Here is a 14,078-nt window from a genome sequence, read left to right as displayed (position 1 = left end):
GTACATTTTTTTCCAATTTTAGCCTATCAGCCATATCTTTCCCATAAACTTCCTGTGTAGAACAGTTACCACTATACATTGGAGCTAAATGAGCAAAGTGTTATTTCCAGCCTTAAAATTAAGTTCATTTATCACCCCTCTCCCAGAACTGAGTACAAAGAACTGCTGCTTGGAAAGAGCCCAGGATGGGCTTCAGCAGCCTTGCTTAAGCCTTGCTTAAGAGAGCAAGGTTAAAAGACAGATTCCTGGGCCTCTGCAGGAATTCTGACCAGCCAGTCAGTCGGTGACAGGACCTGGAAATCTGCAGTTTCAGCATGCACCAAAGGTGACTCAGACGTAGGTGGCCCATGCAGCACACCCTGACAAATCCCAGTGTAGAGATGCCCTCTGGGTTGCTGTGCCTTCTGGATGCAGCACACCCTGGCTCCACTGCTCTCTGTAAGCTAACACTGGGTGGACACTGCTTTGCTGGGCAAGCCGATCTGCGGGGCTCAGTGTGACACACCCCTGATTTCTCTTTATTCTGTTAGAATGATTACAGGAAGTTATCTATGCAATGCAAGGATTTTGTGGTGGGCGTGCTGGACCTATGCCGAGACACAGAAGAGGTGGAAGCGATTTTAAATGGTGATGTGAACTTCCAAGTCTGGTCCGACCACCACCGTCCAAGTCTGAGCCGGATCAAACTCGCCATTAAATACGAAGTCAAGAAGGTAAGCTTCCCCACCTCTCCAGGCCTTCCTGCCTTGCAGGGCGGTGGGCCCATGCATATTTTACGTTCCCACAAGGTGACCGTGAAAACACCCATTGCCCAACTTCTTTCTAGACAGAGAACTGCCTGCCTTGCAGGACTGCTCAGAGCCCCTCTCAACACCCCATTCCTTCACTCCCCAAGAGAGATAGCTAGCATGACTGTAATTCCATGAACAGGCTTTGAGCATGGAAAACAAAAGAGGAGATTTTCAGCCTCCAAACTACTGGCAGGGACAATGTGACATCACATCAGCAAGTAGGCCAACTCCCAAGTTTTCATGAGAAACATATTACTCCAGTCTATCAATAGCATTGGTTGAGCTTTCTCTGTGGGCCTGGGGACTTGTTGAAAACGTTTGACTGTGGAGGCTTCATGGGATCCGTGGTTCTGGCAGCCTCAGAGGAATTTCACTCCAAAGGCTTATGACAGTACATAGTAGGAATCTCAAGTAGACTTTGACAGGAGTAATACTTGTCCCACCTCCTCAGTCAACCTCAAGGTGTCTTTGATGGTCACAGGCACCCTGTAGCCCTCAGACCCACAGAGGGTGGTCAGACTGAAGTCCTAAGCAGCAAAACTCAATGATGCTTCCACTCTAGATGTACTCCACGTTTTTGAGACTCTGCTCTTATGTTAGATGATATCATCCACCCCGATGAAAACTGCAGAGCAGAGCTCCCAAGATCCATGTGTTTAAATACCATCGTGCTTCGCATGTAAGCAAAATGGGGGACCAACCTTTAGGGGTTTCATTTTTTCCCCCAACTATTTCACAGGGTCAATACTGGGGGTAGTTTCAATGCCCCCAAACTGACCTCTGGGCACTTCTCCTCTTGCTTGATTCTCTTAATTTGTGTGGAGTGAACCATCCTTCAATGAGTCACATATATCTGTGGAATTTAGCTAGTGAGAGCTTTTAAGTTTGAAAAAAATCTTCTTGTCTTTTTACTTTTAATAATAAAAAAATAAAAATAGCTTTTTCAAAGACTCTGATCCCAAAGTTAAACTACACAAATCATGGGAAAGGTGACCTTTCATTACCATTTGAAATCACAGGGCTACGAAAAGAGAGGGAGAGAGCTGCAGCTTCAAGTACAACCCTCTTTTCTTAGCTCAGAAAAGCTCATTTTTTTGCCAACTCCAAGAGCTCACTGAGGCTTTTCATCAGAGCACAGCAATCCATTCCAGCAGCTGCTGAGATATCCATGGCCTTGGAGTTCACACAAACCCTGCTATGGTGACTCTTTAGCAGTGTTAAAGATGAGCTAGAAGTTTCCAGAACCCCAAGCATTTCCTCCCTCCCCCAGGTCAGTGTGTCTGGCTGCCTCCAGACACAGGGAAGGAGCACGGGGTGGAGGCAAAGAACAAGGGATGTTTGGCATCGGCTGACTCTACATTGACAGTTTTGGCTATTTGTAAGCAATTCCAGTGGCCCACAAAGTGCAAGTATTCACCATTTCTCTGAAACACAAATCTAAACCTCTTAGCAAAACTGTCACTGAGGGTAGATCAGTAGCTAGTCCAGAAGTCTGGCCACCACCTCTTGTTGTCACCTACCAAGTACGAAACAGCCCTGGTGAGGAATGAGAAGAAAAAGTGAAGCACTCCACACACATGACAGTTTGGAGCAAAATAAAAAGGCTTTATGAGGGAAATTATTTAGTGGTATTTGCCAATTAGGGGAGTCATAAAGGTCTCAGGAAACATCCATCATGAATGTCGAATGTCTAGGGCAATCGATAGGTAGGAAGATGATAAACAACTTGCATAAAAAGTCAGCCTTGCTCATATCAAAGACCTACAATGGGTAGAAAGTCTCTCAAACCATGTATGCCATTATGCAACAGCAGACAGACTCAGAGCTTTCCCTGACATTTATTCATCATGAATTACCAGTGAAAATACCGAATATTAAAAAGGTGTATTAATATTATAATGAAATTTCATTTTTAATTTATGAACTTTAGCATGCTTGCATGGGCACAATCTAACCCTGGGTCATTGAGTTATGAAATGACTAGCACCAAGGCCTAGTTATAAAGACATTGCCTTTTACACCTGATATATACGTTAGTTTTAAGGCTGGAATAAAAACCATAAAAACTTCCTAAATCTTTGTCTACATGATATCAAATCAAACCATGAATTCAGTAATTAATGCAAACTAGTTGTTCTTGGCAGTTTCATGGGCTGCTAATAACTATGACCTTAAAAAAAGGTTTTGTGTTCAAATGAATTTGGAGATCTTGAGTAGAGTTCAATGGATTTCTTTGCTTAAAGACATTATAGAACTTTTAATACGCATTTCTACTCTCATTAAAAGATGACTACAATATGTATTACTTGACCAAAGAACTCTATTTCTCATGGAACATCTGGTGAAACTAGTTTTCCATGTAACAGTCTTTGGGAAACTTTAATACAGGATCAGCCTACATGGTCTATGAAATGCATAGATTCAAGTCTGGTAGGTGCCACCCTGTGGCTGGTAATGAGCCCTGGATCATGTCCTTCACTTGAATGTCTGCCTCTCTTCAGGCAACACACTAATGCTAGTCTTCTGGCTGGCTCAATCATAATGTCAGCCTCCATTAGATAAAGACAGCTATTCCACCAGTGCACAAGGGACCACCTAGTAGAGAGAAAAGAATCATGACATGGGTGTCAGGAAACCAGATGTTTAGCATGATTATTTCACTTCAAATCTTTGAAGCTCTCTGGGTCTCATTCCCCATATGCAAAATGGGCATATAAGCTTTTGCTTCAGAGTTTTCTGTGAACTCTCAAATGAATGGATATGAGAGGAAATGCTCTGGAAAGTGTAAAGTTCTCTGGAGTTCCACAGGGAAGCATCATTGCTGTTACTCAGTGATGTCCTCCTTCCTTGGAACTAGACAATCTTTCTATTTCCAGAGACATCCCTATCTTGTCCTTTGTCTTCTCCCTAGAAAATGCAAGAAACTTCCCCCTGGGTAAGGACATTGTCATTATAGCCTAAAATTCCTCCAGAAAAGACAAAAGGCCTTGTGAGGATATGGTTGTCCTTCATGACTTTTGCCTAAAGAGGGTAACTCAGCCTCCACAAAAAACCAAGATGTGTCATATGAAATGTTAATAAGTGTCTCCAGTAGGCAGTGTTGGAGAAGTGGCTAAGATGCCCTTTGAGCACCTGGGTGGCTCAACTGGATAAACGTCTAACTCTTGATTTTGGCTCAGCTCATGATCTCCTGGTTTGTAAGTTTGAGCCCTGTGTCAGGCTCTGCACTGACACCATGGAGCCTGTTTGGGATTCTCTCTCTCCCTCTTTCTGCTGTTCCCATGCTCCCATGTACATGCACATGCATACACTCTCTCTCAACGTAAATAAACATTAAAAAAAATAAAAAAGATGCCCTTTGAGGTTAATCCTGGTCCAACCACTTATTAATGGAGCCACTTAAGCAAGTCACTTAGCCTCTCTATGTCTGACTTGTCTTATACATAAACTTTGGATAATAATACCTACTTCTGGTAGGATTATGATAGAATCAAATGGGATAAATTAAGTGTACCACAAACAGCCTCAGGCCCATCAGCCTGTGGATATAAATGAAGCAATATAATACACATATTGCACTGGCCTAGAGTCAATGTTCACATTACTTAATGCATTTCTGCGACCCATCCCAGTCCATCCCAGCCTTTATAGACTACAGTCCCTCCAGAAGCCAAGCTTGCCTTATGAAGAAACAAGGATGCTTTTTTCCCCATGCTGAATCACACTTAAGCTCAGAAGCAAGTCTACCTGTGCCTCATGGATAAAGAAAACAACTCCTCCAGCTTTGGCCTACAACTCACCTTGGTCTTCTCCTTCAGGGCCAATGTGACTAACAGGCATCTTGCTGTTTTCTCCATCTCTCTCTGTCCCCTTGGAACCATGACTAATAGCTTTCTTAATTAAAAGCATTCTTCTCCCTCTGCATACCAACTCTAATGCTTTGGAGACTTCCAGCTCTACCATTGGGGAAGATCCAACCAGTCTTGAAATTCATTTAGACTCAGCTGGACCCAGGCTGCACCCATAAAGGGAGCCCAGTGTCTGGCACATGGTCATTGTTGAGTGGCTGGTCACAGAGATCCAGACACCGTCCTTGTTGCTCTATTCAACTTGTCTAACTGAAGACACACATCTGGGCTCTTCACTCCCATCTTTCTCTCTCTCCTCTTTTTTGCTTCTTTATCTCTAGGCTCACAGGGATGCTATTTTCCTTTTCTTCCCCTCCATCATCCCTTCCTTCTTCCTGACTCCAGGTCTACCATAATGATGATCATATTAATCTCCTATTTTCTGAAAGAACTTTGTAGACATGTGTCCTCCAAGCTCAAATGCCATAGGAGAGTGGGTCAGAGAGACGCAGAAGGTCCTGGTTACATGACAGAAGCCTTAACTCCACCTTGTAGAGGTGATAGAGGTCCCATTGGACATAACAAAGCAAAGATCTACTACAAATTTAAAAAAGGAGAACACATGAATACAAGCTGTTTCAGCCACTGCCTGTGAGCTCTACAGCCTGCTGGGTATCCCAAGGTTGGTACGACAGTACTACCCTGAAAGAGCCACTGGGTGGTGGGGAAGGTGGGGACAGGGATGCTATGACTATGGCAGCAATAGCCTCTGCACTTCACTAGCTGAGCAAAGTAGAATTCACAGCAGTCACCTCTTTCAGACTTGCAGGTAGCTCCAGTTCTAGCGTCCTGGCCTGTGGCTTGGTTTGTGGGACCCAAGCATGGTACTGGCCATCTTTCCTTCAAACTGATGAGACTAGTAAAGGCGTAGTTCCATTTTGCCTAGGCTTCCAGACTCTGAAAGTACAGAGGTTCCCTTTCCTGACTCTGCCAAGCTCCTGGGTGCTTCCCAGCTCAGAAAGTTAATCTCACATGAAATAAAGCCTTGGGACAGGACAATGGGAAGGAGAAGGAATGAAGGTGGGGTTTGGGGTAGGGGGGCTGGTTCTTATTAGCCCTACTAAGACAGTTCCATTTTTCTCCACACCACTGTACTAAGGAAATAATAGCCCCTGTAATTTTCATTCATTTCCTTAGACAACATTTAACAAACATTCACTATGTCTACTACACCACCAACTTTGTGCTGAGCACTGGGGAGAGTGAGAAGACAAAGACCCAGGCCTCGCCCTTGAAGAGTGTATATAGCAAAGGAGAGAGAAGTGTGAACAATGGTTACAATCCTGTCTGAGTAGGACAAATAGAAATGGGAAGGGGCAGCATGGAGGCCAGAGGAAGCAGTGACCAGCTCGGTCATGACCCTAAGAAAAGTTTCCCAGAAGCAGAAATGCTTGAGCTGGGGCTAAGAGGATGAGAGGTCCTAGATGGGATGTCAATTTAGCAGAGAAGTGAGGAAGGATAATTTACGCAGAGGGAGGTAAAAGCTGAAAAGTCACAGATACCTGAGGGATAGTGGCATGTTTGGGGATATGCTTAGAGGGGGACAAGTGCTTCCCAATGGCTATATCACTGTGGGAAAGGAGCAGGCTGGAAAGCTTGTCCAAACCAAATCCTTGAGGGGATTTCATTACACAGCCGCTAGGACTTTATCCTGGCAGCACTATCCCAGGGAATTTTCTGTGATGATGGAAACTGACATGGTAGGCACTAGCTTGTTATGGCTAGCCAGCACTTGAAATGTGGCTAATGTACTTATGGAACGCAATTCCTAGTAATTTTTAAATTAACTTAAATATCAAAGCCACATGTGGGCAGCGGGTACCACACTGGACAATATAGGTGGATATCCCCAAGCATGCCTTCAACAAGCTTTCAGTGAGGACTACAAAGCATGCTGTGCTAGTCGCCAGGGACATGATGGTGAATACAAATGACACGATCTCAGCCATCATGGGAAAGACAAGTATTAATCAAAACATCACACCAATAAACTGTCATGTTGCAACTGAAGTAACTATTATAAAAGAGAAGAGCGTGGTATTATAACGTCTAAAGCTAGATGTGACCTAATCAGGGAGGTCAGTGAAGGTTTCTCCGAGGAAGTCATATCTGCTCCGAGAGCTAAAGAATAAAAAGTTAACCAGACTTTGGGAGGACATTTCTGAGGGACAGAACATGCTCAAAGCATATTCGAAGGCCCTGGCGTGAGAAAAAAAAATACAGCATATAAGAGAAACTGAAAGGTAAATGTGGCTGAGTTGGAAGGCGTCAGGAAGAGCAGGGTACATACGGATGAGTGTAAACACACGGGCGGGGCCCAGACCTTGCGGAGGCTCCTAGACCATGCTAAAGGCTGTTGTTCTCCTTCCTTTCTAAGACTAAGAGGATTAAAGCCAGTGGAGAATTTTAATCGGAAGTGGTCGTAAAGATGAGGAAAGATGGAGAGACAGCTTTTCGTCAGGGAAAGGCTGGAAGGCAAAAAGGGCGGGTATGGATACAGCATGGTTGCTGGGTGAAAGAGACAGGATATTAATGAAGACAGGCACCGTTAAGCTGTGTTGACAAGCAAAGCCGAAAGTGTAGTGGCTTTTAACAAAAGGCGGCTTATTTGTTGCTCATTCTGTTTCCATCTTGGAACAGATTTCACTCAGGAACCCAGGCTGATAAGAACAGCTACCCTGTCCAAAGTTCCCACCTTGCCAAAGGGAACTCCGGCAAGGGAGAGTCCCACACCAACAAGTAAATGCTTCCACCTAGAAGTGACTCACGTTGTTTCCACTTACAACTCATTGTAAACAACTAGTCACATAGCCCACCAGCACCATGGGAGAAGCCAGGAAGTATAACCCTGCCGTATTTTGAAAGGATAGGAAAATGAAGCTAGCCGGCAGATACCCCAAATGACTATCAAAAGGACAAAAGTTGAAGGAATTCATATTAACAGCCTCAAATTCTCTATAAATAGGAAGTAGAATCACCCTCTGAGGTAGAAGGCAGCCTCAAAAAAGTGAGAAAAAAAAGTTGAGGAAAAATTCCGTGGGAGATGGAAGAGACAGCTGAACAGTAGAGCTGATATCCCAGCCAAGACTGGAGAGATTGTAAATTCTCTGCCAATAGCCTGTGTTCTTAATAAAAATAGAAAATCTCTACCACAAAAATGGTAACATGCCAAGTCAGTGTCCTCCATGAACCTCAATTCCATGCTGTCAACTTCATTTCAAGATTTCTTCATATACACAGGGCCCTGAAGTGCACAAAACATGCCCACAGTTTTCCCCTCAGAGAATAAGACCAATGAGCTAGGGGTGAGCTGGGGGACAGGGGGCCAACAGCACCCATATCACCACTCTGTCTAACGCTGGGCAAGGGCTCTAACCCAGCAGAAGTCTCTTTGCTTCTTTCTTCCAAAAATCACCACCCTGTGCACCTGTGACAGTCATGCTGTAAATGGGCCCATTTTCCTACCTGGAAAAATGGCCAGGAGAAGAAAATAGAACGTGTTATGGTTGCGAGTGTGCCTGCTCAGGTTCTCTGCTTACTGAGTATGTGACTGTAGTTAAGCAACCTAATCTGCTAGCCTGTAGCAGGCTCCCAGGTAAGGTGGACCTTGATGCTCAAGAGTCTCCCGACCTAAATTTGCACTACAAGAGACAACGAGGTCCAGCAGAAGCACAATTGACTGATACCCCTCACCCAAGTGCAGTGACCATGGGGAGGGACACTAGAGAGAGGAAAGATGACCTCTTCTGGGGTTCTGTTTCATTTCCTCTGTCTGCATGGAGCACAGGGACAGTGAGCAAAGGGGACCTGGGGACACCAGGGCTTTCTAGAGGACGTCTGAGAGTCCATTCAGACACTCACATGCTCTAAGCAGACATTCTCCCACTGTGTTTTCCTGCTGAGGCATCGTTTTACCAGATGCTCAGAGTTAAGAAGATCAGAGTTGTCACAAACACAGTCTGGCTGGTCAGGCACTACCCCAAACTGCACCACAGGGTGCCCGGTAGCTGCCAAACACTGTTAGAATCCATTGGTGTTGAAAGCATCAATCTGCATCCTCTTTGGGGATTCCTCTCAGCACTTGTGTAACCCTAGCCTGACCACATGGCACAAAAATTATCAATGTCCATTAATCTGTCAGCTCAGAGGGGCTATCTTTTGCATAGATTAAAGGAAGTGTTGTTTTTCTCAAGCAGCAAATCTTAAGAAGGACTAATCCAACTACGCATGTATCCCTTTTCTGCCTGGCAAAACTCTCAGAGGAAAAATAGAGTCTGTTGGACAGCAGTACAGTGTTGCATCTGGAAGCCTAACTGTGCATGTTCAAGTCCTAAGTCCTTCCCCTACTAGATATGTGGCCTCAGCTTCCTTACCTCTATAATGAGAGCAAATAATACCTAATAAAATGATAATCGATGTTTATTAACACACATAATGCAGCCAGAACACGGTAAGTGTGTAATAAATGTTAGCTAGTGGAAGCTGCTTGCCATGGTGGTTTTATAAGTAGAACTACTCTTAAGTCTAAACCAGTGTTTCTCAAATTCAGTACTATTGACATTTTGGGCCAGTTGTTTTTTGGGTTTTGTTTTGTTTTGTTTTGTTTTTGTTGTTTTTGTTTTGCTGGGGGCACCATCCTGTGCATTATAGGAAAGTTAGCAACGTCCCTGGCCTCCACCCACTAGATGCCAGTAGCCTTCTCCCCCCATGTTGTGTCAACCAAAAATGTCTCCAGATAGTCACTCATGTCCCTGGGGGAAAGGGTGGGAACAAAATCATTCCTTGTTGAGAATCTCTGGGATGGTTTTCAGAATCCAGGCCTCAATCCCTTAACTACAAACCCCGGGGGCAGGGATTACAGTTCTCCAAGGATGTATTGCATCTCTCTAGACCAAATCCAAGGTTAAATCAAACTCAAACTCACTGTATCTCTTGGAACTAAATTCTCAAACTTAGCTGCACCATGAAACCACCTGAGAGCTTTATTCAAAAACACCAAAGTCGGTGCCCCACCCACAGAGTCTCTAATCCAATTCTTCTAAGTGGAAGCCCAGGGAATGTGTTTTTTAAAGGCTCTTATGATTCTAAATTTCGGAAAGACTGAGCTCCTGCAAAGTAGGACCTCTCCTCATTCATCTTGGTCTGTGAATGTACAGGCTCCCTGCTGAGTAAACGAATAGATGGGCACAAAGTGCAAAGTCATACATAGGCTTTAATCGTTCTCAAACTAAATATAACTCCTTAGGGGCGCCTGGGTGGCTCAGTCGGTTGAGCGTCCGACTTCAGCTCAGGTCACGATCTCACAGTCCGTGAGTTCAAGCCCCCCGTCGGGCTCTGGGCTGACGGCTCGGAGCCCGGAGCCGGCTTCCAATTCTGTGTCTCCCTCTCTCTCTGCCCCTCCCCCGTTCATGCTCTATCTCTCTCTGTCTCAAAAATAAATAAACGTTAAAAAAAATTTTTTTTAAATATAACTCCTTATAATATTCAGATGATGTTCCAGGCTGGTCTTCAAGTATGAGGCCACCATCTCCACTTTCTCCATGATGACATGTGTCCTCTGGGGTTGAAACTCCGGGAAAGAACTCTTACTATCCAAAGAAACCCTAACATTGGTTCTGGCCTGGCAGTCTTAGGGATGGAGCAAAGAGGTGGGTGGCTCCCAGGGTGTCCATGGAGAGTCTCGGAGAGACCCTCTGGGGCCTTTGTCCCCCAAAGGAGGACTCAGATCACTTACTGTTCCACAGTGGACCTCAGGATTGCTCCCTGCACTCACTAGCATGAGTTGCTAGCCTACCCCCATATCCTGCCTGGCTGTTTTAAGAGGGAAAAGCACAGCACCTGAGGCCTCCTCTCTGCCCTTCCTCAGGCCTGCTGTGAATCGTCTGATACAACTTCCTCTAAAGATCAGATACTACTATGCTTTTGCAAAAAGAGATTTCAGATCCTCAAAGTAACGGCTGTCACAATAGGGGAGAAAACTATTGCTTTTTGGTTATTTTGCTGCCTTTTGTTCAGCTCTTTCACTATATAAATATTTGCATGAAAGGATAATCCTTTAAAGCATTTTTCTTCTTCTTGGTTATCATGTTTCCTAGGCTACGCAGCCTTAGCTTCTGAAACTATCATGATATTCATCATGTGCTGCATCTGTTAAAATAGTCAGAGTCTGATTATTATTACATCCTGATTTGGAGGTTAACAAGAAGAGAAGAATTTGAGGAGCATTCAAGGGAGTAACATAAATCCCCAATGCCTCCAAGAAATAGATGCAAATCAGATGCATTTACTAGCCCAAAGTGGAAAGCACAACAAGAGCCATTTTCAAATTGTCACTTTTATCCCAGAGTCAAACAGATCTTAGAAATTATAGTCCCCCCAAGGACCTGTGACTAACTCCAGTAATTAAGCTAAAGACAAACTCTCATTATTTTTCCTCTAAGTGGTCATATATAGATTCAGAGTCTTAACGAGCATTTGATCTTTTATATATTCCTCCCATTATGTACCATAATGCATTATTCTTTTATTAACATTCATCTGCCTAAGGTCATTTGTAAATTCCTTGATGGAAGGGGAGTTTTTTAAGTATAATTGTGGATGAAAATCTGTGCTTAATAGAGATCCCTTGACTTATATAATCCAGGCCATAGGCATACTGTACTTAAAAGATTGGAATAGCCTCCAAATGTTCTTCTTACCTCTTCCCTCCTCCCCCTGTCCCACACACAAGCTACAGTTACAAAATTTTTTAAGTAATCAGATCCTGTCACACCCCACTCCCATCTTCCATCTCAAAGGGAACAAGCCAGGTGGAGTCCCTGCCCTCAGGAAGCTTTCAGTCTAATAATCCTCACTGTAAGAAGCAGAGCCTGAGACAAGGGTCCTTGTGCAAGTGAGCAATCTTAGAAGAATCCTACAATGAGGGGGCAGAAGCTGGAGAAGAAGCTAATGTAAGAAATGATTTCGGTGAAGCTAACTTCAGCCTGATCTCGTGGGAGAGCTCTGATGTATGAGTAGCACCGTAGCAAAGCAAGGGGCATCTGTATCAGTCGGTCATTACTTGTAGGTTGCCCCCAGGGGAGAAGCATAACCTGCCAGGCATTTCTGGGCAAAGCAGCTCCCAGGGGCAAAGGTAAACTTCTGGAGAAGGATTTATCAGTGAGCCCTCAGCAGCCAACACCCCCTCCAGCAGGGGATGGGAGGGCCTAACAGGTAAAGAGATCTAGGTGGGCCACCACCACCATCTTTCATGCCATTAAAGTGCTTAAAATCCAAACTACTAACCATGCCCTACAAGGTGCTGCACGGCTTAGCCTCTGCTTCCTCTCCAAATTCACCTCACACCAAGCTCACTCTTGCTCACTCATCTCCAACTACACTGCCTCCTTCTCTCTCCCTTCAACACTCCATACTAATGCCCAACCCAGAGAAGTTATTGATGCCTTTCCCTCATATCTCTACTGGCTGGACCTTCTTCATCATTCAAAACTCAGATCAGCTATCTCCTTCTGAGAGAGACCTTCTTGATCATTCTATCTGAATGTCACCATGTTGCTCCCTCCCTCATCAGCCACTCTCAATCCCAGTACATGTTCTGTTGTAGTATCATTTGTTTACTTGTTTACTGTCTATTTCCCCCAACACACTAAACTCTGTGGCAGCAGCTCACCTCTGTATCCTGAGCCTATAGCAGACCCGAGCAAGCAAGAGATGCTCAAAATTATTTACTGAGTAAGCAGATGAGTCAATGGATGAAATACACCTGAGTTTTCTTCCAGGTTTTATTTTTCTGAAATACAGTAAAATCTCATGTTCTAGATGACGTGCATTCCTAAAAACTGTTGAGGAAACTCTCAGGGTTCTCTTGAGAATCAAATAGCAAAGTAGCCTATGATGAGTTATGAATATTAGCTATTATTTGTCTCATTCTTGGACTCCTATAACTATTGGCAATGAGTCCATGGAAACTCAGATCGCCACTGACATGGTTATTTTATGAATAAACGAATGAATGAGAGAGAGGGAGGGAGAGGAGGGAAGGAAGGAAGGAAGGGAGGGAGGAAGGGAAGTTATTTAAATATAAAATACCACTACTTGATTAATAAAGTTCATAATATTTTGGCCCAAAACTGAATCCTGAAGAAATTATCAATTTTTATAGTATTATTCCATAATAAACCCATCTGATGTATCATCATTTGATTGCTTTGCTTGCTCTCCTTCTAATAGGTGTTAGCTCTTTCTGAACAGGCAGATTTGCAAACTTCAAGGAGGAGATAATCATATGACACCTGTTATCAGCTAAATCTGTGAGCATTAAAAAGAAAGACCCACCCTCTGAAGTTTAATTCTGAGTTCTCATTAAAAGAAATTTGCTTTCATTGTTTTATTTCTTAATTGCTATGCTTCAGAATCAATTTGTGTTTTATCCCCCCCCCCCCAGTATTGTAGAGCAAGTCTTGTGTTAAAAGCCCAGTGTGACAGTGTCATGATGTAGTAGTGTCTTACTGGTTTTTTAATAAATCCTTTTGTATAAAAAAAAAAAAAAAAAAAAAAGAAAGACCCAGCCCCTGGCATCAGGAGCTTACCTCCTAAAGGGCTACCCAGACCTCAATTCAGCCCTTTATCTAACAAAGAAAGGAAAGATTAACTCAGGCAAAAATGATGTGGGAAAACTTTAAGGAAGAAGAAGGGGTAGCTTTTGAGTCAAACCCTAAAAGATGGGTCAGAGCTCAAAAGAAAAGGGGAATGAAGATATTCCAGACAAAGAAATGGGAGGGAAGCACAAAAGTGTGATAATGTTTGGAGAATTGCAGATGGTGAGAGCGAAGGCATATGGGAAGAGAAGAGCCTGGGGAGGAAGGGACAAGATGGGGAGTGGCAACTGGAGACCAGAAGCCTGAGGTCAGAGAAAATGCAACCTGCTAGGGATGTGGGGCCAGATGTGACAGGCTATGAAGATGTGCTGAAATGTATGACCTTCATTCCATAACAGAAATGGAATCAATGACGTTGTCTCTACAGGTTGCCTTTATAATCATACTTACTTCATTTGTTACACAAACAGCCTAAAAATAGGAAAAAATTTTAAAAGGAAAAGAATAATCTACAATCGTGTCCACATGTTGATTGTTTTCATTTCTTGACATGCCTCCAACTATTTCCCATACAGACACATGTATTCACATACTTACAACCATAGGGTAAATAATTCTGTGATGTGATTCACCTAGCATTAGAACACTTTTCTATTGTTTTCTATAATTATTATTTTTATGACAGGATAAGACTCATGTATCACAGTTTATATCTTGTCTACTGATAGACATTTGCTTTTTTCATAGATTTATATTTTTCTATTATCTTCATACATATCATT

At 43.5% G+C, this 14,078-nt stretch overlaps 1 protein-coding gene across 1 annotated transcript in view; it reads left to right on the top strand.

Moving 5' to 3' along the window:
* The window catches only part of TRPC7 (transient receptor potential cation channel subfamily C member 7), a 131,013-nt gene that overhangs the window by 38,142 nt on the left and 78,793 nt on the right, over positions 1–14,078 (top strand). Inside the window, exon 3 of the mRNA XM_042956330.1 lies at positions 531–713. Coding sequence (XP_042812264.1) covers positions 531–713 — 183 coding nt within the window. The remainder of the gene's footprint in view (positions 1–530; positions 714–14,078) is intronic.

The sequence above is a fragment of the Panthera tigris genome, chromosome A1 (assembly GCF_018350195.1).
Source record: "Panthera tigris isolate Pti1 chromosome A1, P.tigris_Pti1_mat1.1, whole genome shotgun sequence".
Taxonomy (NCBI): domain Eukaryota; kingdom Metazoa; phylum Chordata; class Mammalia; order Carnivora; family Felidae; genus Panthera; species Panthera tigris.
Note: the sequence above shows the minus strand (reverse complement) of the source record. Positions and strands in the feature narration are given on the sequence as shown.